Source organism: Lygodium microphyllum, chromosome 22 (assembly GCF_053477565.2).
Source record: "Lygodium microphyllum isolate KBCC chromosome 22, Lygodium_microphyllum_v1.1.10, whole genome shotgun sequence".
NCBI lineage: Eukaryota > Viridiplantae > Streptophyta > Polypodiopsida > Schizaeales > Lygodiaceae > Lygodium > Lygodium microphyllum.
Window position 1 is genome coordinate 58,096,191 of NC_141156.1, and position 27,855 is coordinate 58,124,045.

The window sequence follows — 27,855 nt, forward strand, 5'->3', positions numbered from 1 at the left end:
ACATTATTGATGTTGAGGTTTAGAGTAGAACCCTTTACCCTTGCATTGAAAAGTATGTGTAATATTATCAAAAGGTCAAATGCACATGAATCAAACAAGTTACTTGGGGAGCATGGCGTTAACCACAAAAACCCAAGAAGCATCCTTAGCTGCATAACCCTGACAGGCAAGATGTGACATTAATCTCTCTCTCTCTCTCTCTCTCTCTCTGCATAGTTGCTAAGGTACAGTGACTCACTCTCATACTCAAAAAAATACTTGGATAGGCAAGGCACAATTGCAAGGATACAGTGACTCTTTCCTATATTGGAAAGTGCATAGTTGCTTTGTAGACATAGGTCTTTGCAATTTGATTTACCTTTTGGTCATACTTTATTTTTACTTGTGTTTTATCTTCAGTGTAGTTTTGTTGTATGCTCAAGTCTCATAGGCCATTTTGGCCTTTTGCAAACATTAATGTGTGTGTGTGTGTGTGTGTGTGTGTGGTGGGGGGGGGGGGGGTGGGTAATCAAAGTGGCTACCCTAGTGGTAAGCCACTTATTTTATTAACCCACTAATGTGGTTTCAAATCTTCATTTCTTCTACACCTATACGGAATGATTGTGGAATGCAAGAGTTGAACCCAAGACCCTCTGGTCACAACACATTCAACTTTAGCAACTTAGCTACTCCCATTCTCTCTCTCTCTCTCTCTCTCTCTCTCTCTTATAGTTGCTAGGATGCAATGCTCCATAGTTAGATAGTGCATAGTTCGATAGTTGAAGAGTGCATACTTGCAAGGATACAATGACTCTCTCTTGTGTTGGATAGCTTCACAATGCAACCTAGCCAATGCTTGAGGATTGCACCTTAAAGATAAAGATATAAATTTACCATGTGTAATAAACAAGAGTTATTCTAATTGACAAAATTTAGATACGTTTATAGGATCATATCTATAGAAAGGGATCTTATATTGCAGTTTAAAAGAAATTATTAAGTTTCCTAAGAAAAGGGGGTCATTTTATTGCATTGTAACATGTGAGTAAAGAGGGTTTTTTAATACCCACTGAACGCACTATTATGGACGGCTTATTAAAGGTGCATCCTTTGATACCCAATGCCTGATATGATAATGAAATAGAAGTTCTCCGTTATAAACGCAATCAATGAAATTAGATTGATGACTGATGCACATAGAATAATGAGTTTGAAGTCCATGACTTAATGTAAGGTTTCTATACAAATAGAAACAGAAAACAGTTCTGTTTATTAGTCCTCTCTTTTAGAAGACCTCAACTTTACAACAATCTAGGTGGAACCTTGACTGTAAAACACTGTGGCAACCAGCTATATTGGCCATGTCTCCATGTCTTTTGCAGCAACAATAACACAATTCAGATGAGGAATCCGTGTTACTGCAAGCAACAGCTTCTCATAAGGTTACAAATTGATTATATAAGCATGGTCTTGCTACAAGGCCATCCCAATGTATTTACAAGGATGACTTGCAGCACCCGGCCATCGTGATTTGTATCCTTACCCTTTTGGCCATTGACACAATGTTGATAACTTGCAGAGCAGCTTGTGGTTACATTAGAATTTCGATCAGATGTCAGCTTTTCAAGTCAAATGGCATGATTAAACAGGGCTTTTCAACAAACTTACTCGGGCTTTCAACAAGGTTTCATTTGGCAGGATGATCTCATTGGGTAGCTGAACTTTCTCAGGATGTCATCTCTGTCAACTCCCTGTTTTATTCTGCTGTTGGGTTTCCTCTGGTTCAAGACAACTATGTGGGATTGCACGAGTTGGGTGAATGGGAATCAGCCCAGAGAGTTTAGTTTTGTTGCCTGCACTGTCTGTGATGGAGCCCAGCCTCTGTGACAGTTTCTTCTCCCCCTTCTTCTCAGTTTTCCAGTTCTTTCCATAGGCGCTTCGCAGTGCCTCAATGAGTATCTGTGTGTTGAGGGTGGCATCAGAGACAGCCAGAAGGTCCAGGTCCTTTTCGAGTGGCGACTTCATCGGGTTCTTCTCGAGGATGTGACGGTCCTGAGGTAGAATGCTGTCTGCAATGCACTGCAGGAAGGCCTCTATGCGCTGGATCTCAACCCGGATGGCATTGGATGCTTCCACATAAGGCCTCACTGTCTCATTATACTGCTCCACAGCTGCCACTTTGGCCTTGTGTTCAAGTAAAGAGTTTTGAAGCTTCTCAGCATTCCTCAGCTTCACTTGCTCCACCAGTGCCTTGTGCCTCTCCTTGGCTTTAGCCACCTCAATCTCATACTCCTTCTCCAGCTTCACACATGCCTCCCTCCATTCCACTTTCTTCCTCTTCACTATCCCATCATTCTCCTTCACGACCACGGCTATGCGCCTCTTGAGGTCTAGCCTCCTCTCAGCCAGTTTCACATTCTCTTCTTGAACACGGATCTGCTCGGTCTCGAAATCCCTCATGGCTTTCTGGGCAGCTGCAATGTTTTCTCTATCAATCTCCTCACATGCCCTCTTCCAGCTGAGCCTTGCTCTCTCTTCATTCTCCAAATTCAAAGCATTGTACTGTTTGATTTTCTCCTCATGCTGAGCAATTGTTCTTGTTACATCCAATTTGTGTGCAGCCACTGCCTCCTCTCTTCTACGTTTGATGTCCTCTAATCTCTGCACTAAGGCAGCTTTCTTCCGGGCGTTATCGAGCCTTATTTCTTCACATCTCTTGTCAAAATGAACCTGTGCATCATGGATTGCTCTTGCGTTTTGCACTTTCACTGATTCCAGTTTCTCCTCATACAGCTTTCGTGTTTTAGCCAGCAAGGCTGCATTGGATTCTCGAATAGCAGTAACCTGCGATTCATGTTCTTCTCGAGAAGCTCTATTCAACACTGCAACCTTCTCATTGATTTCCTTCTGCCTCCTGGCCACATCATCTAGGCCATCCATATGCTTCTTCTTCAACCTCTCGATCTCAGCCATGTGGTCCTGCTTGGCCTTCTCCATGATTCTGGCATTCCGATCTTCGATTTCTTTCAAGTCTTGTGCAAATCTCAGTTTGGCTTCATTGCAGGTTTTCTCATTTTGCTGCTTGATTCTGGCTGTTTCTTTTTTCCAATGCAAAAGCTCTTCTGTCATCTGCTTGTTCTTCTGTCTCACCCTCTCAAGCTCTTCCTCCCATTGTGCTTTGGCTGTCTGCAGACTTTGCTTGTTCCTTTCTGTGATTTCCATGGTCAATCTTTCATAATCCCTCTGAGCTTGTGACAAAATCTGTGTGTTCTCATCACGAACAGCTTGTAGCTGCTTCTGGAAAAGAGCTTCTCGCTCTTTAACCTTCTGCCTGTAGGCCTCTAAATGTGCTGCATGGCATGTTGTTATATATTGTCCCTCTACTCTCTTGATAATCTCTTTAATGTCTTCTTTCTGACCCGACTGAGCATTCTTCCTTTGATATTCTTCTACCATTCTTTGTGCCCAAAGCATGTCAGCTAAGTCTTCTTCCTTCTCCTCTTGAAGCTTTTGATTTTTCTTATAGTCATAGTCCATGAATTGTCCACCAGTTACAGCTGAAAGTCGTTTCAGGAAGCGACATTTTGGCTTGCTGGCATGCATAGCCACACTGTAAATTGGAACAGAATATCCCTGTGTCTGAGCCTGCCTTTTCAAAGACTCTAATAGCTGTGAAAAAACCATTGGCAAAACATCTGTCATTAATACATATGAAACTCTGTCTGATAATCTTACAAACTGTGATTAAAGTCTTGAATTCATATGAATTCTATCGATTTGCATGGAGAGTATCATGATCGTTAAAGTGCTCTAAAACACAAATACTGAAGGAAGGCTGATGGAGGTGCACATCTTGAAGCTTCAGGGAGAACCTCTACAGAATTTGAACATGAGAGTCAATAACCACAATTTGAACATGACAGTGCATGCTCAACAATCAATCTCTCAACTGCTCACGTAGATTGCCAAGGTGATAATTCTAGCCGTTTTTGCAACAGTTAAATTACATGTGTCATGGCCTGTTGTGTACTGAGGGATTCACGTTTTCTAAACACAAGGTAACTTGTAACTATTAGCAAAGATATTCGTTTGAGGTGGTGGTGAAGCATGGAATGGATTCACTTTTGTGGAGAGAAAGTAAGGTGTAGCTACTAACAGGCACTTGTCTATGGTGCTGGTAAAGCATGTATCTTTGGCTTGTGAGATCTGTTATTAAATATCGCATGTTTGCCAGTGGGGTCGTAGCTCAACTGATTTGGTTGCTTTTCGCTCAGATTCACACTTTTGTGCAGCAATTCCGGCTAGAGAAACTTAAGGAGGAGTAGATATATCATTCAGAAGAGACAATTCTGGATGCTCTTGCCACAGCAAGAGAGGGCCTTTTCTTGTTGGCTCTCCTTAAGAGTGTTTCTTCTTGTGATTGTGGACCTAAGTTCACTATATTTGGCCATAGGTTCTTCAGATCTGTACTGCATAAAGGGATTATGGCTGAAGTCTTGAATCACGTGTTGTCTCCAAGTATTTTGGTGTGCGACTGATTATGTCTTCATCCTATAATTGCCCTATTGGTCGTGCTTCTCCGAGGTGTATCTAGGCCTATACTGTGGAGTGTCCAGAGTACACTTTGTTCCTCTTCACCATTGCCCTATGATCTAACAGAGAGGGTATTAGAGGTCATTTTAGTGTCTCATGTATGTCCAACTTAGAAGGAATGGGTGGCCACCCTTTTGGCGACCTTTGGTTTATCTCATGGGGTGGTCACTGGTAACTAACATGAGTTGTATCTATAGATACTTGTCCTTGCTGCTTTCCAGGATCACTTGTACTCCTATATCCTAATACAGCTATCCTTGGGCACGAGATCCATGTCCTAGGCATGAACAGAGGTTTGCTTCCTCCTCACTATGGTGTCGGCCGTGACAGTATCCATAACAAGCAGGCAGCTTACCCAAATTTATATTCAAACATTCAAAAGAGGCTACAGAATTTAGGAAGCTTCGAGTAAGAGAGTGAGACTAAAGCGAGTGATGGATGGTCTTGCCATGGCATTGAATTATTGAAGAGATATACCGTAACTTTGAAATTCATGTACGAATGTGCAACTTACATGAATGATGTCGATTCAAGTACGAGTATGTCTTCCACTTTCAGGGCTCCTCTATGCGCATACGAGGTGCAGACAAAGAAACAGATTGCACGAAACGATTAGAACGTCAAGCAACAGGGGGCAGGCCACTGCGCCCACCTACTAAAGCATTACTGCTTTTGTCAGGTGGCACATGGCATGCCCCATGAGTGCGTACATGGCCCCATGTGAAAGAGCACTGTCAAATTAGGGCGAGAGATTTCAGGCCTGTTCATTTTTAACACGCAAAAGTTCAAAAGGCTAAGATCATGCACCACAAAGAGGAAAGTAGAAATGAGACTTTTCACTGCTATAACAGCCCTAAAAGAAGACACTCTTGTGGCTAGGTTTTCTTCATCTTCACCTCTCATGAAGCCAAACATCATATTTGTCCTTCTAAACACCAGAGTTCAAAGCCAAAGGAATGGAAAAGCGTTCAGAAGTTGCAGCCAGGATTACTTCTTGTTCCTCTATTCAAGATTGTCAATTTTTTCTCTAATTGCTCATCACGGCAAACCATTCATTTGTTGGCCTGAGTTAAGGACTTGTATCAGATGGATTACGTAACAGTGGTCTAACTTTTCCCTAGAATATTGCCACAAGGATTGCTCCAAATGCAAGCACGTTCCTAGCACCAACATCCTTGGAGAGCTTTTATTATTTTATGTTAGGTTTGAGACAAGATACAAAGTTGGACAAATCTCCTAGCACAACAGCAAAAATCAAGTAGGGCTTATTAATTCTCAAAAATCCTTTGGATCTTTCTTTGATTGCTCACCACAGCATATGTGTCTGCTGGTCTGATTCTCATGGAACCAATATTACAGAACCCATTAGCAATCTTTGTACAAGTCCTGTTTTCTTTCAAATTAAATACATAAGAAAGCTAGTACAGAGGTTGGCTCCACACCTATGCCTTTGTTCCCAAAGAACAAAGCTTTTAATTAATAATAACCTTAGAAAAAAACCTTTTCTGATGAATAATCCCCGTATAGGACAACAAAGATACATAATGAATATGAAGCATAGTTTTTCCATACAATCAATCATACATCATACACAAACAGGTATGAAAGTATTATTGGAGTATGATTCAGGCCCTAGGGCTGAATCATACATTGCCCTGATTTCAATTTTAAAAAGCAAGAAAAATGTATCTAGAGTAACTAAGATAATAAGCTGAATGAAATATTAGAATTTCATTATTTCAATAGCTTTAGATTCAATGAAATAGTCACTACCAATAAGCCATTCAATGATCAAGACACAACATTGATTTGCCAAATAAAATTCAGACTTTGATTTCTAGTCATTTGAGTCAAGACACAATTAAAGCACTGATGGTAGGTGGCTGCCATACAATGCTGTCTATAGGCATATGACACCTGTATTTTCATAAAATTGTCAAGTTTGATGCTTTTTTTAGTGATTTCCGCCCCCCAACAGTGGTCGAGTCTGAAATAGGATATCATACTCCAGATAGGGGAAGAAGGTACCACAATCCCAAGTATGAATAAAGGTATCTCTTCTCCTCCTCATGCACTTAGAGTCAACCTGCAATCTCTCATGTCTCCTGCAGAGCGTATGGCTTTGTCCAAATCCTAGAGAGTCTATAGTAGAAATGTCTAGATCAATGGTACAATTGCATAGTCTAAATGAAACAAGCAATATTACTAGCAATCAACTGATCCCATTTTTGCCAGTTCCCATCAGTCCATTCTGTTTGAAAAAGGCTATCATGATAAATTGTGCTCAAGTGAAGACCAACAATGAGAAAGGAGTGACTCCCCTAAAATGTTTACTACAATCACACTTTTGAGTCTTTGTTCGTGACCCAGACTATTGCCCCCCTAGATTACCATAATAGTCTCACATGTATGATAGAAGTCCATCATAACCAAGCCATGTGTTGATTGCCAAACTTCTAGCCACAGGAAGAATGAAATATTTCTACATCTAAAACCAATATCCTTCAAAAATTTGCCAAGAAAGGCATAGACAAGTCTATCATACACAAGGCATGTGCCAACTACCAATCTTCTACCCATAGGAAGAGAAAAATCCTTTTGGATCTTAAGCTATCATCCAATCTCCTCCAAAAGTGAGCCAAGAAAGGCATAGGAATACCTTGCCTAATACCATGTTGGGTAGCAGTTGGTTTTGCTCTCATTGTGCTTATTTTTATGCTCCTCCCTAACATGGTTTTGTACCCAAAGAAGGGCACACTGCATATCCAAACCCATTCTCTTAGGTTTCACTGTAACCTTTGTAAGGGATTCCTCTGATACATAGAGTGTCTCCATCCATCAATCCATTCATCATGCAAGTGATTGTTGAGCTAAAATATGCATCACTTGTTGATTAGCCTCTTAAATAGCCCCAAAACACACTGAAAATGCTCTTTTAGAGTAAAACCCTAAAACGAGGAGCAATTCGAGAGAGTTCAGTGGAAATCCTAAAACGAGGAGCGGTTCGAGAAAGTTTAGTGAAAACCCTAATTTTTTGGGTGCCCTTCCACATCTATAAATAGACAGGCTGCCCCCATTCAGTGATCATCCTTGTTTTGCAGGTTACACCAGCCCACACACCCTCTGTTGGTGTTGGCGCCCAGTTTCTAGCCTGCAGCCCACCTCCATCTGCTGTCCAGCCATCATCGACTGCAGCCACATCATCTTCAGCCTGTCCATTGCTGTAGGCAACAGCTCTTAGCTGCTGGCGACTGCTCCAAACTGTCCCAGACTGCTGTTCAGCCTGCTGTCCATCATCTCCAGAGTCAGCCAGCCTGCGTTTTCAGCATTGCAGGCCCTAACACTCAGACACTGTTTCAGCCTGCTGTTTACAGCAGACTATGCACAGTTTCCAGCCCCCGATCGGTAGTATACTGCTGCGTTTACCAGTTTCTAGCCTCTAGACTGCTACGTTTTGGTGACCAGGCTGCTGCCATTCACTATTCAGCACTCCTACACTCCGACTGGTGGTCACAGACTTGGGATCCGTCTTCAGTGGACGTCACACTCCGACATTGCTCTGCCCTTGAGCACACTGTACACTCTTACATTCATTTACAGCATTCATTCACTTCAGAGTTGTGTTCTCTCTCTCCCTTCTTCTGTTTGTGTTTGAGTTTTGAGTTTTGCGTTTAGGGTTTGAGTTTTGAGTTTTGCGTTTAGGGTTTGAGTTTTGCCCTCTGTGTCTGTGTCTGTCTTTGTGTTTCTGTCATGGTCGTACACTCTGTGTGTCCTCAGTGCAAACCCTAGCAGTCTTCTTAACAGTGATTGGCATGGATCAATGTGCCATCTCCAATTCAAGGTGAGCCAAAACTTGAATCTTCTATCAGGACAAATCTATGGACTTTGCCTAGCATAATAATATGAGATGGGGATAGGGATGGGGATTGAAACATGGACAGCCAAAAACAGGGAAGGGGAACATGGGGAAGACATATTAAGAAACATTTTTAACTTGAAAAATAGTTTTCAGCTCATACTAAATTATAATAAAGATAAATACCTTAGGAAATACATCTGAAATTTTTGAAATATCAATTTTCATTGAAGTTTAGTAAGATGTCAAATAATGAATATGAGTCAAGTACTAAACAAGTGCACACACAAAATGAGATACTGCAGTCCCAACGAAAAATGTGTACCAATGTCCAAATGGCAAGTATAGATTGCTGCCCAAAGTTCTTATCATATAGATAATGGCATAAGCACTACAAAAAAAGTAAACATGAAGGGTCAAAAGACTCAAGACTCAAGACCAAAATTTATAGACAACTAGGTTGTAGCCTATCACAAAGTAATGCACAAAATGATGACAAAAGCAACTGTCAAGATCCATGACTAGCAACCAAATGCAACCGATAACTTTGTTAGATATGATCAATGCACCACCCTCATTAGGTGCTACCAATGATCCATGGTGCTCAAAGTTGTAAGGCCCCCATTATGAGGAGAAGCCAAATGTGAGCCCGGACATTGGTTGAGTCCTGACTTGTATATCAGATGAGGTCTATGTGACCGGATGGCAAAAAGGTGACTGTTGTGGGTCTAATCTTTGGGTTAGACGGAGTGGTTAAGCTGGTAGCAACTCGAGGCACATTGCATTGAGTTGCGTGGTAAGGGAGTTAAAAGGGGCCCCTATTGTGGGGTCCGGGGGCCGCGGAAGCGGCCCCTGGCTGGGGGGTCCCAGGGGGGCCAGCGGCCCCCCTGGCGGGGGTCCGGGGGCAGCGCCCCCGGCCCGATGGTAAAGGGAATATTCCCTGGAATATTCCCTGGCCGACTAGTGGAGGCTCATATGGTAGGTCGGTCAGCAGGCCGACCTAACGACCTTCGCGGGCTATAAAAGCTAAACCCCTTCGCAGCCATCTTACACTCATCTTTCACCCAGTCAGAGTTGTTGTTCCAGCTAGCCTTAAGCTCTTCACCTATCTTCTGTCTAGATCGCCATCTAAGCTTCACACAGTGGAAGCGCACGGGTGGACAGAGCCATCTTTGTATCAGTTGTTTGGAGTTAAAGAATTTACTGATTCTCCTCTTATCTGTTGTGTACTCTCTATCTCTTTCTCAGATTCTGTTCGCTGCGCCGTGTAATATTTTACATGGTATCAGAGCCCAGGGGGCTCTAGAGATCGGAGAGAGTGCAAGAGGCAAAGGCTTCAACAGCAAAGAGAAACGATGTCGACTCCGGGAAGCAGTTCTGGCGCATCAGGAAGCGGTGCAGGAGGTGGTGCTGCTGTACCGGCTATTCAAACACTGAGGATTCGTCCACCAACCTTCAGCGAAGGCAAGTTAGATGGTACAAACTACACCTTGTGGAAGTTCAAAATTACTACTATCCTTGATTCTTATGAGCTTCTGGAGACTGTGCTGGGGACTGACGCAGAACCACAGCCTACCCCCGACCCATCAAATCCTAGTGTGATGATTCCTCCGAATGCAGATCTTCTACGAGCTTGGAAACGAAGGAATGCAGATGCATTGTGTGCCTTAGTTACAAGCTGTTCTGACAGTGTTTTGACTCTGATTCAGCATACAACCAAAGCGTCAGAGGCTTGGAATGTACTAAGGAGTCAGTATGAAACACGAAACCAAACAAGGATTCAAAACTTGGAGAATCAACTAGCAGCGGAGAAGTTTGCTGAAGGAGAGACGGTTGAAGCATTCATCACTCGGATTAAGAATCTGCGCGACCAGATGGCTGGCGCTGGGATACAAAAGACTAGCGAAGAGCTAGCTCGGAGGTGTCTTCGGATTTGTCCACAAAAGTTTGATGGACTAGTAACTGCCCTTAATACTCAGGTGAGACCTCAAGCTTTGACTTTTGAGGAGTTTTGTGCATTATTAATGGAGGAGGAGTTGAGGCTGAAAGCCCGAGAAGGAAGCAACAATGGAGATGCTGCATTCTCTGCCAATGCAAAAGGCAAAGGTGTTTCCTCCACCAAAAATGATGGTGACAAAAAGAAGAAGGGCGGCAAGAAGAAGTTTCAAGGAGAGTGCTTCTACTGTAAGAAGAAAGGACATGCAATTGCAGATTGTCGTGTCAAGAAGGCAGATGAAAAGAATGGTACCCTTAAAAGTAAAGGGAAAGAGACAGCCAATACGGCTGAAGCAGAGTTGGAATTATTCATGGCGACCATTGAGGAAGTGTGCTCCTCGGCGCAAGAAGAATCTACCACTGACTCTTGGGTGTTGGATAGTGGGGCCTCCCGTCACATGACCAACAAGAAAGGTCTATACAGTTCTATGCAGCCTCTACAAGAATCCATCACTGTGACGGTTGGAAATGATGCCAAATGCCCTGCTGCGGGCACAGGTACTATTTCTTTTGTTGCTGCAAATGGTGAAGTCAAAAAGCTTTCAAATGTGTTGTATGTTCCCGAAATCACAAGAAATCTCTTATCAGTTGCTGCCATAACTGATCTTGGTCATGAAGTGAGGTTCAAGAAGACAGGTGCAGAAATTATTGATAGTGCTGGCACAATTGTTGGCAAAGGAGAAAGGAGGAACAACCTGTATGAGCTAAGTGCTCTTACAGCCACCGCTGGAGTGGGCACAAGTAAGCTTTGGCATGAAAGGTTTGGACACATCGGATTTGCAGTATTGAAGGAGATGCAAAAGCAAGGTATGGTTGCTCACCTACCTACAATAACTGAATTGAAGGAACCATGTGAAGCTTGTATGATGGGCAAGCAACAGAGAAAGGCATTTCCACAAGAAAGCAAGAATAGAGCACATGCTCCTCTAGAGTTGGTGCATGCTGACTTGTGTGGTAAGATGCCTACACAGGCCTTGGGGGGATCTTCTTATTTTATGTTGATTGTCGACGACTACAGTAGGAAGATGTGGGTGTACTTCCTTCGTGATAAGGCTCAAGCTTTTGGTAAGTTTAAAGAATGGCTAATACTTGTTGAGAATGAAACAGGGAAAAGTGTGAAGAAATTTAGAACAGATGGTGGTGGTGAGTTCAACTCAAAGGAGTTTGAAGGCTTTTGCAAGAGCAAAGGTATCAAGCGTCAATTGACAACGCCTCACACACCTCAGCAGAACGGTGTTGTGGAACGCAGGAATCGCACCATTGTGGAGATGGCAAGATGCATGCTAAAGGGCAAGGGATTACCTAACCATTTTTGGGCTGAAGCTGTTAATACTGCAGTCTACATTCTAAATCGGAGCTATACAAAGGCTCTCAAGGGAAAAACACCTCATGAGGCTTACACTGGTAAGAAACCATCTGTCTCACATTTCAGAATTTTTGGATGTGAATGTTATGCACATGTTCCAGATGAGAAGAGAAACAAGTTACAACCAAAAAGCAGAAAATGTATCTTCTTGGGTTATAGTGATGAGCAGAAGGCTTACAAGTTATATGACCAAGAGGCAAAGAAGATCATCGCGAGCCGTGATGTGGTGTTCAAGGAGGAGCCGCATACAGTGGAGGAGGAGAAGGCAAGGTCTTCCACTTTATCATCAAGCGAAGAAGTAGTCCACTATGAACCTGTCCCGAGAGCTATCCCTATCCTTAAGGAGGAGGAAGCATCATCTTCAGATGATGAGGAAAAAGTTCACCAACCTGACATCACCCCACCGGAAAAGCCATTGCCGCGCTGGGTGAAGCAGCTCTATGACCACAATAATCCTATGCCTGCATCTGTTGAGGAGAAGGCAGACGGACCAAGGAGGTCTCAGAGAATAGAGGAGCAAAGGAGGGCTTCTGCTCACATAGTCAACATGGCCTTGATGGTTGAGATTATGAGAGAAGTAAAGGAGCCAACTGACTTAGAAGAAGCACTTGCAGATCCATCATGGAAGGCTGCTATGCAGGCGGAGTATGACAGCATAATGAAGAATGACACTTGGGAGCTAGTGGATCGGCCAGCAAAGCGGAAGATTATTGGCACCAAGTGGATCTGGAAGGTAAAGTACAAGGCTGATGGTACCTTAGAAAAGTACAAAGCTAGACTCGTTGCCCAAGGATTTTCACAAGTTGAAGGGTTTGATTTTCAAGAGTCATTTGCCCCAACTGCCAGAATGACCACTATTCGCACGGTACTTGCAGTGGCTGCCCACAAGAAGTGGCCAGTGTACCAAATGGATGTTAAGTCAGCGTTCTTAAATGGTGACCTCAAGGAGGAGGTGTACGTGGCTCAGCCACCAGGGTTTGAGGCCCCCCATTCTGAGAACAAAGTGTGTAAACTGAAGAAGGCATTGTATGGGCTGAAACAAGCCCCCAGAGCATGGTACCAACGGATAGATAGGTTCTTTTTAAACCTAAACTTCAAAAGATGTGCCTCAGATGCTAACTTGTATGTTTACAGTGATGGTAAAAAGTCTGCAGTGATTGTCCTATATGTGGACGACCTTCTTATTACAGGTGACTATGAAGATATGATCAACCAAACTCGAAAGGCTTTGAGTTTTGAGTTTGAAATGACAGACTTGGGCTTGCTGCACTATTGTTTGGGGATTGAAGTCTGGCAAGAGCCAGGAAAGATCTTCATCTCTCAGAAGAAGTATGCATGGGAGATCTTGAAGGCATTTGGCATGACCGAGTGCAAGGAGATAGCTACACCTATGGAGGTGAATGTAAAGTTATCCGTTGAGGATACATCAGCACTAGCAGACATTGGGAGGTATAGGAGGTTGGTCGGCAGTCTAATCTACTTGTGTAACACCAGACCAGATATCAGTTTTGCTGTTGGTGTTTTGAGCAGGTTCTCAAACAAACCTCATGAGAGTCATTGGAAGGCTGGGATGCGGGTGCTCAGATACTTGAAGAAAACTCTTGACTATGGTATCACATACAGTTTCGGAACTTCTCTTGTGGGGAACTGTGACTCAGATTGGGCAGGAGACATTGATTCCAGGAAGTCAGTTTCTGGTTATTGTTTCTCTTTGGGTTCAGGAATTTTCTCTTGGATTAGTAAGAAGCAACCAACAGTGGCATTGTCTTCTACCGAAGCAGAGTACAAGGCAGCTTGTTTTGCTGCATGTGAGGCCGTATGGTTGAGAAGGATTCTATGGCATATGGGAGTGCAGGATGAAGAACCAACTGTGATGAGATGTGACAATCAGAGTTGCATCGCCATTGCCAAAAATCCAGTGTTTCATGCACGCACCAAACATATAGAGATCCAGTATCACTATGTGCGTGATTTGATGGAGGATGGGATAGTGGAATTGGTCTACTGTCCAACAGAGGAGAATGGAGCAGATATCTTCACCAAAGCACTTACGAAGGATCTGCTTCAAGTTCATCTTCAGAGACTCGGCATTGGGCCGAGGAGATAGTTCACCTATGGGTGGACATTGAGGGGGGGTGTTAGATATGATCAATGCACCACCCTCATTAGGTGCTACCAATGATCCATGGTGCTCAAAGTTGTAAGGCCCCCATTATGAGGAGAAGCCAAATGTGAGCCCGGACATTGGTTGAGTCCTGACTTGTATATCAGATGAGGTCTATGTGACCGGATGGCAAAAAGGTGACTGTTGTGGGTCTAATCTTTGGGTTAGACGGAGTGGTTAAGCTGGTAGCAACTCGAGGCACATTGCATTGAGTTGCGTGGTAAGGGAGTTAAAAGGGGCCCCTATTGTGGGGTCCGGGGGCCGCGGAAGCGGCCCCTGGCTGGGGGGTCCCAGGGGGGCCAGCGGCCCCCCTGGCGGGGGTCCGGGGGCAGCGCCCCCGGCCCGATGGTAAAGGGAATATTCCCTGGAATATTCCCTGGCCGACTAGTGGAGGCTCATATGGTAGGTCGGTCAGCAGGCCGACCTAACGACCTTCGCGGGCTATAAAAGCTAAACCCCTTCGCAGCCATCTTACACTCATCTTTCACCCAGTCAGAGTTGTTGTTCCAGCTAGCCTTAAGCTCTTCACCTATCTTCTGTCTAGATCGCCATCTAAGCTTCACACAGTGGAAGCGCACGGGTGGACAGAGCCATCTTTGTATCAGTTGTTTGGAGTTAAAGAATTTACTGATTCTCCTCTTATCTGTTGTGTACTCTCTATCTCTTTCTCAGATTCTGTTCGCTGCGCCGTGTAATATTTTACACTTTAGTCTCTCAAACATCATTATCATCATGAGGATAATATGGATCCCTCACACTAATATCTATATAGGAGCATCAACATCTACAACCCTCAAAGTGACAGCACCAATGATCACGAGTGCAAAGAGTAGTACCAAAAAAAGTCTCCCTAGAACAAGCATTTTCCTCCTACTCCATCTCCTACTGATCAAAGGATCAGCCTTCACTATGACACTTGTTCTTAGCATCCTTAGATTTGCATTTACAAAAACCAAATTATTTGCCTTTTCTATTCCAAGCCTCGCTTTGAGGAAAATGAATATAGGTCCATAATTGTTTCAATATACAGACAATGAACAACTTCAATTCTGGCCCACTTGACTGAAAACCTTCCACCAAAAGGTTATGCCAACCTTAAAGTAGTCCTATCCATCCAGGCAGCCATAAGAGCCCAAAACTACATGTACTCAGAAAGCTAATCTCTGATGTTATGCCTAGTATTTATCAAGCACCATGCCCTCTAGAACAAGCTTCTATGAGAGTGTGCAATGGAAGAGAATCATGAACACGGAGAGAAAAGGAGAGGAGAAGAGAAAGCAGGAAGAGAAGAATGATCTACACTAAACAAAGAAGAAAGCTAAAGACAACGAGGACTGATTAGTCCCTGCATGCGACCCAAGGCATTAGTGAGGGCACCCGATCAGGCTGAATAAAGATGACAGCACCCATGACAATGATGGTGATGGTGAGACAGAGAGTGTGCAGCCTGCTGTCCACAACAGAGACGGAAAAGACTGTAGCCACCCGACAGACAAAGAATGAAGTGATCTGCCCACTGACTACATCTGCTATAAATAGCAAAAAAATGGAAAGTTGGCAAACTACATCAAATGCAGTACAACTGCATTTAATGCATTCGAAAAAATGTTGATGTGGCATTCTAGCAGTCTGGGAAACATCGTAGTCACTCTAGGGGGGCTGGAAATCATCCAATAGGGTAGGATAACTAACAGACACAAAAAACTAGGAGAAAAGACAATTAGAGCTCCAAATGTCCCTATTAGACTCTGACTAGGGCTCACAACTAGGAGATGGTAGACTGACAAAATAAGGCAGGCTAACAGCCCCTCTTAGATCCAAGGAGAGTCTAAAGACCCAACAATCTCATGTGATGAAGCATAGAAGCCTTGGGCAAAAACTTTGTCAAGAGATCCACCGCATTGTCCAGTGCAAGACAGTAGACCATTGCTAACTCTGAATCCATGATCCGTTCCCGTGTATAATGGTACTGGACCTCAATGTGCTTCATGAGAGCATGAAACACGGGGTTTTTTGCCAAAGCTAAAGCACTCTATATGCACAACTGAGTGGGACCTATCTATGGAAAGCCAATCTCTACCAACATACCACAAAACCAAACTACCTCCATAGTTATGGAACAAAGGGCATAGTACTCAATCTCTATAGAAGAAAATGTCATAACAGGCTACTTCTTACTGCTCCACGAGATAGCTCCCAATCCAAGGGAAAAAGCATAACTTGTAGTGGATCATCTCGAATCCACATCACTTGCCCCAACTGAGTCACTCCATCCAAAAAGAGTGGCCCCCTCTCCGTACATGATCTTGTAGGATGGAGTCCCTTATAAATAGTGCAAAACGTGCAAAGTGGCTCTCTAGTAAGCCTGAGTAGGAGTCTTCATAAAAGAAGAAAGTAATGCTGCCACAAAGGAAATATCTGGCCAAGTGTGAATAAGCAAGATTAATGAACCAACCAGGCACTTGTAACAAGTAGCATGTGAAAGGGGATCGCGATTTGTCAAAAGCTAGGACTTAAAGGTACATGGAGCAAGAAATAGGCAAACACAAGAAGAGAAAGCAAGAAGAGAAGAATGATTTGCACTAAACAAAGAAGAAGGTTGAATACAATGAGGACTAATCAGTCCCTACACCCAGCCCAAAGCATCAATGAGGGCACCCAATCAGGCTGAATAATGATGATAGCACCTTCAACAATGATGCAGACAATGATGGTGATAGAGACAGAGACGGAAATGGAGAGGGTGCAGCCTGCTGTCCACGAGGGAGATGGAGAAGACTGCAACCACCTAATGGAGCACCTATGAGAAAGAAAGCGAATGACTACCCCAACTAAGTGCTGTCCACGAGGGAGATGGAGAAGACTGCAACCACCTAATGGAGCACCTATGAGAAAGAAAGCGAATGACTACCCCAACTAAGTGACCAGCTATATATAGCTGAAAATCAGTAAAAATAGCCCACCTGATGCTGGCCAACTGCATTTGATGCAATTGGCAGCAGTAAAAATAATATGAAAAATGTTGACGTGGCATCCAAGCACTTGGGAACAAAATGAAGTCACCCTAGGGAGCTAGAAATCATCTAGCAAGGAAGCATAACTAACAAACACACCAAGACTAGGAAGAAAAACACAATCGGAGCTCCAAAATGTCCCTATCAGACTCTAACTAGGGCTCACATCTAGGAGATGACAGATTGACAAAATAAGGCAGGTTAACACCCCCCTCTCGCATCCTGGGAGCGTCTAAAAATCCAACAATCTCATGTGATGAAGCATAGAAGCCTTGGACAAAGGCTTTGTGAAGAGATCCGCCACATTGTCCACTATAGAACAATAGACCACCGCTAACTCCAAATCCACGATCCACTCCCATACATAATGATATTGAACCTCCATGCGCTTCACGTGAACATGAAACAAAAGGTTCTTAGCTAGAGCTAAGGTGCTCTAGTTATCCACACACGGCTAAGTGAGACCCATCTACTGAAAGCCAATCCCTACTAGCATCCGGCAAAGCCAAACTACCTCCATAGCTATGGAACAAAGGGCACAATAGTCAGCCTCTGTAGAAGAAAGTGTCATAGTAGGCTACTTCTTACTACTCCACAAGATAGCTCCCAAGCCAAGGGAGAAAGCAGCACTTGTAGTGGATCGTCTGAAATCCATATCACCTACCCAGTATGAGTCAATCCATGCAAAAAGAGTGGCCCCCTCTCCATACATGATCCCGTAGGATCGAATCCCCTATAAATAGAGTAGAATGCACAAAGCGGCACTCCAGTGAACGTGAGTAGAAGTCTTCATAAAAGAAAAATGTCACTACAAAGGAAATATATTACCTAGTGTGAATAAGCCAAATCAATGAGCCAACAAGACACCTATACCAGGTAGCATCTGGAAGTGGATCACTGATCATCAAAAGCTTGGACTCGGGTTCCATGGGGAAAGAAATACGGTTACACTCAGCAATACCAAACTCCAAGAGAAACTCGGAGATGTACTTGTGCTGGAATATAAAGAAGCCCTGTGCCATTTGATAGATCTCCAAGCCAAGGAAGAAGTGTAGGATTCCTGGATCTATCATGTTGAACTCCTGTCTCAAGATCTTGCAAGTCCAATCAACCTCCTGTGAATCACTCCCTATGATAATCAAGTCATCCACATACAAGATGACGAGCACACACTTGTCGCTCTCAACCTTATAGTAAAGGTTGGAGTCATCGATGAAGCCACTCTGTAAGAAGAATCGATCAATCCTCTAGTACCAAGCTTGAGGAGGTTGCTTTAGGCCATAAAGGGCCTTTTGCAACCTATAAACATGGTCCTCCTTCCCTTGCACAAGAAATGTAGGAGGCTGTGAGACATAAATCTCCCCCTCCAAGACGCCATTCAAAAAGATAGACTTTACTGTTAGCAGATATTAGTCAGCTCATGGTGTGAGTCTATGTGCAGAGGCTGGGCATTTTATGTAGCATTTTATGCAGTATTTTATGGCACATTTTTGTGGCCATTTATGATGTATTTGTAGCATTTATTGCTGGCCGACCAGCATTAAATGCTGGCCGACTGCATTTTATGCTCCCCACTTTTTGTGGCTATTTATAGGGCTCCTCCTCCACAGTCTTTGGTACTTCAGCCATCAGTGGAGATCCTTCTGGGAGAGAGGAGCCGGTGCTGAGGAGCCCACGCAGCCAGTGACTCACCATTGTATGCTGCTGTCTCGTGTTCGATATGGATTCTATTTCCCGAGCATACATCTGAGTTCTCATCTGTCTACTGTGTTCATTCTTTCTTCTGTCTTGTGTTTCAGCATTTATTTCAGCATATTCTTCACGCTTCCATTGCTGCACCACTTCTGACATGGTATCAGATTTCAGGCTGCAACCTATTCGTGCTGTGTTTTCTTGCTGATTTCAGGATTTACACCCTTTTTGCTGATCAGCCAGCTGTCCTTCTTGCTGGCGACTGCTGATTTGCTGCTGGCGACATTGTTTCAGCATTTGCGTTTTGCGTTTTTTTTGGACAGATTTGCGTTTACTGCTGTTCCACTCTTTGCTGCCTGTGTTTCCTTCATCAACCTGCTGGCAACAGTCTTTAGACCCTGTTTCTTCAGTTTGCAGCCTGCGTTTTGCTGTTTACAGCATTATTTTTGTCTGTTTTTCTGATTATTCAGGCCGTTTTTGCTGTTTTTGGAAGTTTTTGACTGATTTTTTCACTTTGTGCAGCAGCTTTTGGCTTATTTTGGTCAGCCTTTGGGTTATATTGCATGTGAACTCACTATTTTTGGTGTTTTTGGTTGCGTTTTGGCTGTGCTCACTCTCCAAACGACCTTCTTTTCTTCTACTTCTCTTCTTATCCTCTCCATATGGCTCCTCCGTGCACTTCCTACAAGCTCCCCCCGGAGTTTGATGGAGTGGCCAATGCTTTGCGGGCGCAGACATCATCGACTCCTGTCAGTTTTACACATATGACCTCGATGCTTCTTGAGCATGAGGCATCCTTGAGATTACAGGGGCGGCTTCCGGCACATTATGGAGGTGAGGCTTATGTAGCTTCAGAGAGGGGTGACGGGAAGAAGAAGTCGAAGGCCCAGTGTTACCACTGTGGCAAGAAGGGACATTTGCGGAAGGACTGCAAGAAGTTAGCGGCTTCCAGGAAGAAGGAACAGACGACGAAGCGGGATGCTGACTCTACCGATGAGTCCTCTCCTTCATCAGACTCCGACTCCGATCCTCCGACCAAGGAGAAGTCCAAGGCGCGGAAGGGATCCTCTTCTTCGGATCGCGGGAAGGGCTTGGTGGCCCCTTCCTCGGCTGCTTTCTAGTGGTGGTGATGTGGTCATCCCTCACGACTCCTCGGTGCCAGAGAGGGAGTGTGAGCGGGTGTTGGTGGGGCTGCAGTGCCTCATCTATATTTTGATACAGGTGCACAGGTTCCAGAGAGGGATGTCCCTGACGCATCGACGGTATCTGACAGTGAAATCCTAGAGACTGGTGTTGATTTCTGGGTTCATGATGAGCTGTTCTTCTTGACAGAGAGCGAGAGGCTTTCGTCTGGAGCTCACATGAGGGGACACTTTGGTGGTTTGGCCAAAGGCGGGAATCCATGGTCACATGTTCAGAGACATGTTTGGCAAGATTGGCTTTGTATGTCCTGAGTGACATAGGTGACATTACACAGAGAGCTGCTATGAGTCTTCTCTATTTTCCGGTGTTGTTGGTACGATCGACATCGACATCAGATACTCTCCGAGGCATCTTGGTGGTGGGCTAGCCACTCACTGCTTGGACATCCATGGTCCTTCTGGTGTTTCTTTGTTGTGTAGTTTATGATTCTCCATCATTGTACTATTTTATTGTATCAGATCACACATGATCTGAGAGAGGGTGTTAGCAGATATTAGTCAGCTCATGGTGTGAGTCTATGTGTAGAGGCTGGGCATTTTATGTAGCATTTTATGCAGTATTTTATGGCACATTTTTGTGGCCATTTATGATGTATTTGTAGCATTTATTGCTAGCCGACCAGCATTAAATGCTGGCCGACTGCATTTTATGCTCCCCACTTTTTGTGACTATTTATAGGGCTCCTCCTCCACAGTCTTTGGTACTTCAGCCATCAGTGGAGATCCTTCTGGGAGAGAGGAGCCGGTGCTGAGGAGCCCACGCAGCCAGTGACTCACCGTTGTATGCTGCTGTCTCGTGTTCGATATGGATTCTATTTCCCGAGCATACATCTGAGTTCTCATCTGTCTACTGTGTTCATTCTTTCTTCTGTCTTGTGTTTCAGCATTTATTTCAGCATATTCTTCACGCTTCCATTGCTGCACCACTTCTGACATTTACATCCATCTAAAAAACAGGCCAATGGTGATGAGTTGCAAGAGCCAAGATAGCTTGAATAGTAGATATCTGAGCTATAGATGCGAAGGTCTTTGAGTAATCCAATCCTGCTCTTTGAGCAAATACCTTGGCAACAAGCCATGCCTCATGTTTGTCCAAGGATCCATCTACAAGATACTTGGTCTTATAGACCCAATTCACACCAATCACCTTCCGCTTCTTTGGACACAGAACCAACTCCCAAGTCTGCTAGCTCTCCATCTCACCTCCCAATGCCCATCATAACCTTGAAAGGCAAACCAACCCCAGGATTTGAATCTACCAGAGGTAATCAATGCTTACAAAGAGCCATGCTCAAGACCCACCACATGTGCATATGGATGACACTCACATATTGCACCACCACCACGAGTTTACACTTCCTCTGTGGCACTAGAGAGTTGTGAGGGATGGTGGCGTCACTAGGGCTAGAAATACGATTTTGGGGCTGGCACGGCCTTCGGTGCGTGGCCAAAATCCATGTCAAAATCCGAGGATGATAAAGAGTTGGAGAAATCCTTGCCTTTTTTCTTCTCCTTCTCATTCTACAACACTACTAGCTTCTTGCAATCCTTGCAAAGATGCACCTCCTTAGGCCAAAACTCCAACAACAGTTAGAAATAAAGGACCGCACTAGAACCAAGATGCTTGGGTTTTCATACCATGTCGGATGAATGTAGAGTAGTGGAAGCAAAATAATGAAGCTGATATATACACAAAGCACTCAACAAAAGAAAATGAGCACATGAACTCATAAATAATGAGCTCAGGAAATGGAATCCATATACCAAAGCATGAGTGTGTACAATTTGCAAAGGCATAGGCTGTGGGCAACCAGCAGAGTACTCCCAAACTCCCTCTCTCCAGCAGGATGCAGTGTGCATGCACAAGATGATAATGAGATGGAGAAGAGATAGCCTTTAAATAGGCTAAAACATAAAAGAAAATGATGACCAGGTCAGCCAGCACTTAATGAGGTCATTAATGCAGATCAGCTAGCCATAATTATACCACCTGCTTAGAAATGAAATGCACTCTAACTATTGTGTTTGTACAGCCATGATATGTACTATGCTAACAATTAGGGTCCTTAGTGTCACATTTGGAGCTGTGGGAGCTCATTAGGAGCCTGAGAGGGTGGCAAATTTGGCAGGTCCATTGCCAGCTGGGAGAGCCCTTTAGTATATGCCACCTTGGCAGACCTACTGTTTTCTATTATTCGCTCACTTCGAGGGCACTGGGAGTAGCACTTCCTTCACATCTAGTGTTACCATAGTCTGTTTTTCATAGTGCAGGATGGCAGATTGTCACACACAACCAGCTTGGCTACTTTCCCCCTTCCCCACTAAACCACCTTTGAAGGGTTTCTACTCATGTGATGTAGACCTACAGCTATATCTATGTTGTTGAGCCCTTGCCTTCTTTGCTGTTTTTGAGGAAGCCACATTTTATTTTTCTTTTTAACAAAATGCATACACTGAAGAATGTTCCTAGTGGCTTTGCAGCTGTTTAAATGGTAAACCTTAGAACAGAGACCATGCAACAGCAAATAACCAATTCTCTCCATCTCGTTCCTCTTTCTATACAACACATTGGAAGGCGGACAGATGAGAAATGCTGTTTCTGCATGTTAAACGGAGATATGTAATAGTTCTGTAGGATAAAAACTGGGTTGGCAGATAGGCTAAGCACCAGTTCAGCTAATGTAAAGCACATGTGCATAAGAAGAGAAGACAGGTGCCGAATTCAATTGCAATATGGGTTTCTCAATGATCATGGATGGCAAACACTTGATGCATAGATGTGCTTTGCACATACCAACTCTTTCTTCATAAATAAGCCTTCTTGCCAAACTAGACATTACAGCTATACTGTGAGAGGCCACCATAATCATCAATTCACAATATAGGTAGTGCAAACAGCATTATGGATAGTTTCAAAAGATCATGAATCACATGGCATACCTTGTAGGGTTATGTGTGCACAGGCGTGGTTGTTTTATAAGTCCTGCTGTTAGTGCACTATACTCATCAGTGCAGTGTTAGTATTCCAAGAAGCATGTGGAAATTTCAGAATATGGCATGGTCCTTCTCCAAAGATCATGAATCATTAAATGATGTGATGTTATCAATGGTATGCAATACATCTAAACTTGTGAAAGATTCCTGAGTGCAGACAAGCCTATTCTGAAAATGTCTGCATTATTACATTAAATAAATGAGAAAAGTTTGTTTAACTTTACCAGAATTGGCTTGTCAGACTTCCCTTCACTGAAAAGATAGATGCAATCTGCTAAGGTTCGACTCATAGCTAGGTTTATTGCTTTTGACAGATTTGTTGTTCCTGCAGGACGCCATCTTGTGACCCAATTCAGTGCAGCTTCAAGCACAGCAGGACTTTTAACTCTCATTGGCTGTCATAAATGCAATGCTTAAGTTAAGCAGACATTATCATGGTGATATGATACATTCATGCTCAGCATAGGTAGCACTGTACAGACATAACGTTCATGGACATACTTTAGTGTGAGATTTTTGAATGTAACATTGTAGAATGTATATCTTTTGAGGGCTGTCTACATCCAGTCAAAGATTGATTATAACAGCAGTGAACTAGCTCTAGCCCAAGTGGTTTGAGTGTGGGTTGAGTTCAAAAGGTGCATGGGTCCAAAACCTAGGGGCTAGATTGCAACCTCAATGCCACAATGAAATAGCACTTAAGATGATCATAATGCTTTTACAAGACCGCATGCTCTAAGTTGGAACATCTAGGGCAACACTTGAAATTGATAACTTGACCAAAAGGGTTTTATGCAGCACTATAATGGACTATGAAACCAATCAGGGATGTTAATTTCTTTAGTGGTCACCAATGCCAAGAACACAATAAGCAACCTAAAATCACCTACCTACCCCAAAATCCTTGTGCTTTGGCTGCCCATCACTGTTCATTAGGCACAAGGCTTGCTCAATGTAGAAAAACACTTTTTAAACATATAGTTACTGTTGCATTAGATGCAGGTGCAGGCTCGCAGCAGGCTATAATTCTCTCATAAAAAGACATCTTACCTCCAATGGTCTCAAGTAACGAGATCCCAATGCTTGTTTGTAGATATAGGAATTCTCTATGTCTCCAAAGCTCCAAGCATCGAATGAGTACATAATAATATCAAAATGGGTTACTGCAACTTCAACCTAAATCAGAAGAAACGTGTAAATTTGGAATGTATGTAACATGTAGTAATTGTTGATTTATACCAAAAAACCTCTCAACTACAAAGACTCACACATCAATGATATTATCACTGAATATATATGTAGGTATGCATTCTGCATTCAGCGACCCTGAAAACTTTGTGGAGAGAAGGATTTGATGAAAACTTAATCTCACCTGGCCACCAGGACTGAACAGTGTTTTTATGCACTTTATAACAGCTTCCATCCTTTCTCCAGCCATTGTGGCACTGCAGTCAATCAAAAATATGGGACGTTGCCCAGCAATCCAACCAATAGGTTGTGGTGGCTTTGGCTCTTTCCAAGCTGGAAGGTGAGCAGGTGGTAGTGGCTCATAAACAGGCTCTGCTTTCAGTGTAGGAGGTTGGTATATTGGAATCGATTCTTCAGGTGGTGGCACAAAAACTGGTTCAGGAATGATTTGTAGATGAAAATCGTTGCAGTTGGCATTCGCATCAGCAGGAGAGTCAGTAAGCTCTTGCATTTGCATGTCTGCATCAATCTGGATAGTTTCTGCTTCAGGAAAGGGAAGTGGGGGGAGAGGTATTAATGCAGGAGGTTTAGCAAAACATGGCTCACGTCTGTGTTGTCCTGGTACAAAATGGTGCTTGTGGCCATGCTTGCTGCATAGACCATCACAAATGCCTCTCTCATCCTTCCCCAGCTCATAGTACGATCGTTCACAAGGTCTTGGATCCAACAAGGGTTGTTTAAATGGTGGGACTGATTCCAAAACAGGCGGAGGGATGACTTGTGGTATGATGTACTCTGGTTCTGGTGGAAATTCTGCACGCTGAGGCTCCACCCATACAGGGACTGGTTCTTGGGGTGGAAGGGAAAATACAGGCATGGGCTCTTCCTTATATGCATCGTAGTTGATGCTGGACTCATCCTCTCTGAAAGCAGGCATAATTGGAAGCTTTAAAGCAGGTACCTTCAAGGGCTCAGGTAGCACCAGAGGAGGTTGCTCTTTTGGTGTGGGTGACTTGAACACGGGTGGTTGCAGGTCATTTGGTATGGATTCTTCCTCCTCAGATGGGATAGGAGCAAGCCCTTCAATTGGGTAAAGTTGGGGCATCAAAGGCATGCTTGGTATCTCCAGTTCTGGATCCTCTTCCAGCCTAGGTGATTTCCAGGCAGGCAACTCCTGCATATTAATGAAGCACACCGGTTGATGAATCCCTCTGACATTCTCCCCTCCATAGAGTATTGAGTTTTATGTGTTAAAGTATGAATCTTGTGTTTTTAGATAGCTGCATAAGTGGCCTTGCCTGATAGTATGTAGGAAGAATCTGGCTTCGCAATTTGGTCAGAAGCTTGCGAAGTGCTTTTATCAATACATGTAGATGAACAGTGAACTGACCATGTATTTGTTGGCCATCAGAAAGGAGAAAGTGGCCAAATTCATTCTCACAGTACTTAGCATGAACCTGCTTCTCTGTCTGCACGTGCCACATGCAAATCAGTTACAGTAGGCATAACCCTTTCACTAACTCCTTTATTGTATATCCCACATTGTGAGTAAGCCTTTGTATGAATCAGTATCTTACCTTACCCAACTTTGCATGGGCATGCTCAAAGTAAGTCCAGTTTTGAAGAAGGATGTCCATGAGGCTCTCTGCTGTTTTTATTCGGCCACTTTGCCCGTGTTTCTTATCATGGATCTGAAAGCATGTCATACACACAGTGAGCCCGGACCAATCATGCCATCAAGTTGTAACTTGTACTGTCAGCATGCTCAGATTGTATTTGCACATGCATACTGACTTGCACATATGCAAACATTTGCAGTTGGAGTACATGACATGCTCATTGCTACCAACTTACAAGGAACTGTTGGTACAAACATGTGATATGTACCAGCAGAGATACAATGCATGGACGCTGGAGAATGGATAAATGCAAATCCATGCACAATCTGCACTCATGCTCATGTGAACATCCACAAGAAGTTTTAGACGAATTCGCATTAAAATCCCCCCATTGTCAATTACAACAACATTATGAGCTTCTGTGAGAGAGGTGCTGCATACCTAGCTAGGTGCGGCGGCTGGGGGCAGGGCACGGCCAGCTAGCCAGTAGTGCCCTGCCGCCCAGCCACACCTAGCTACTAAGCTAGGTATGCCGTGCCTCTCAAGCAGAAGCTCGTGATGCTGAACCATATAGGAAAACAACACCTTTTTCCACAAGTAAAACTGTCAAAATCTTCTTGTCATCGTACCAAATCATTGATAGAATCTCCTCCTATCCGTTACCTTCTTAATTTCTGCATCTGGATCTAGGGAAACCTTCTTCCGTGTCATATTCTTCAATGAATCAACAGGCAGTTGGCAGTGCCTGAGATTATGTGCTCCCCAAATAGCTTCCACCAACTCCTGTGGAAGCTCTCCTTTCCTCGGTAGCTTGATAGCTTTGTTTGCCCTAATTTCCCTGAATTTGACAGAGAGCCAGCTCCATCCAGAGCTTGTTTTGCTAACAAGCCGCATGTTTCCAGATACACGTGACCCATGGTGGTCATGATTGGACCTAGGGCTATGGATAATGACAGTCCCTCTATGTCGTCGGGGGGAACTTCTGCCCGGCCCTGTGGACAAATTGTGCCGTCTTGCAGAGACAGGAGCAGAGCGGCCACCAGGGCCACCGCTGCTGCCACGCCGGGAGGCCTTGCGGCGTACATCCGCAACTGCGAGCTTGGTAAGATCGAGTTTGGAGAGGGGGAAGCTTGCGCCTTCCCATCCGAGGGATGCTCGTTTCTGTGGAGGGGCCTCCATGTCGAGGACCGAGGGCCTCGAGGGAGACATGGTGTAGGTCGCAGTCGGCCTCCTGTGGCATGATCTGATTGGGCATTAGCAGGCTATACACTGGTAATCTGGAGTTAGGCGCAAGGAGAGAGGAAGCAGCAACAGGAGAGGGAAATATCGGGGAGCGCCACAGCCATGGACGCAGTAGAGCACACCAGTCGAAGCCTTCATGCTGTTGCAGACGAATGTCAGCCGGCGCCTGCAGACGCACACAGAGAGAGAGAAAGAGAGAGAGAGAGAGAGAGAGAGAGAGAGAGTCTTTTCCAACTACCTTTTCAATACACCCGGACATTTTCGTTTAGCTTCACATGAGAGCTTGATTGTTTAGCTTCTTTCCTCAGCCTTTAAAACATATGCGACCCCAAGACTTAGTGTTCACAAAAAACCGAGGTTTAATGTAAAGTGAATTGTAAAATTTTTAAAATAACCTTCAAATTTGAAAGAAGAAGGTTTAAAACCTCGAACTCGTGAAAATTTTTAGTTATAAAAATGGCAAATACATGTAATTTGATTCAAAAATCCTTGCAAAAATTTGAGTTAGAAGTTTTTGTATCTACTACAAAAAATGTTTTTCATGAACATTGCGGGCCAAGTTAATTCCACTAAGTGAGCGGCACATCTGCCATAATTAGAGTGCCCCCACACACTTAGTCTCCACTTGCATTCAAAAATAAAGGTGACTAAAAATTTAATAAGAAATGAAAAAAAAGGCATGTCACACTTAGCAAACTTTATTTAATTGGAATATAAAAGATCTCGTAGGTTCATGTGTGCCCCCACTGTTAAAACTAACCTTCCACGTTAGGACCCCCACAAGCAAGGGTCATTAGGATACTTGAAAAGTGATGGTGTTTAATCCCCCCCCACGTTAGGACCCCCACAAGCACGGGTCATTAGGATACTTGAAAAATGATGGTGTTTAACCCCCTCCCTCTCTCCCCCCCTCCCTCCCTCTCTCTCACAACACCTTCCCTATTAACTATA

At 43.9% G+C, this 27,855-nt stretch overlaps 1 protein-coding gene across 1 annotated transcript; it reads right to left on the reverse strand.

Annotated features, from left to right (window-relative positions):
• Positions 1 to 1,722: 1,722 nt before the first annotated feature.
• On the reverse strand, positions 1,723 to 26,886 carry LOC148017187 (uncharacterized). The gene is made up of 7 exons (XM_087662887.1): positions 26,326 to 26,886; positions 25,621 to 25,734; positions 25,342 to 25,512; positions 24,228 to 25,217; positions 23,906 to 24,031; positions 23,080 to 23,250; positions 1,723 to 3,648 (listed from the first exon to the last, which is right to left on the reverse strand). Exons 1-7 carry the CDS (start codon positions 26,869 to 26,871, stop codon positions 1,723 to 1,725), a joined length of 4,044 nt encoding a protein of 1,347 aa, XP_087519013.1. The 5' UTR covers positions 26,872 to 26,886.
• Positions 26,887 to 27,855: the final 969 nt, after the last annotated feature.

Coding starts and splice junctions, on each gene's coding strand:
- LOC148017187 (XM_087662887.1), bottom strand. CDS start 26,871: ATGTCTCCCTCGAGGCCCTCGGTCCTCGACATGGAGGCCCCTCCACAG. Junction 25,513..25,620: donor CCCATGCAAAGTTGGGTAAG/GTAAGATACTGA, acceptor TGGCACGTGCAG/ACAGAGAAGCAGGTTCATGC. Junction 3,649..23,079: donor AGTCTGACAAGCCAATTCTG/GTAAAGTTAAAC, acceptor GTTTTTTCACAG/CTATTAGAGTCTTTGAAAAG.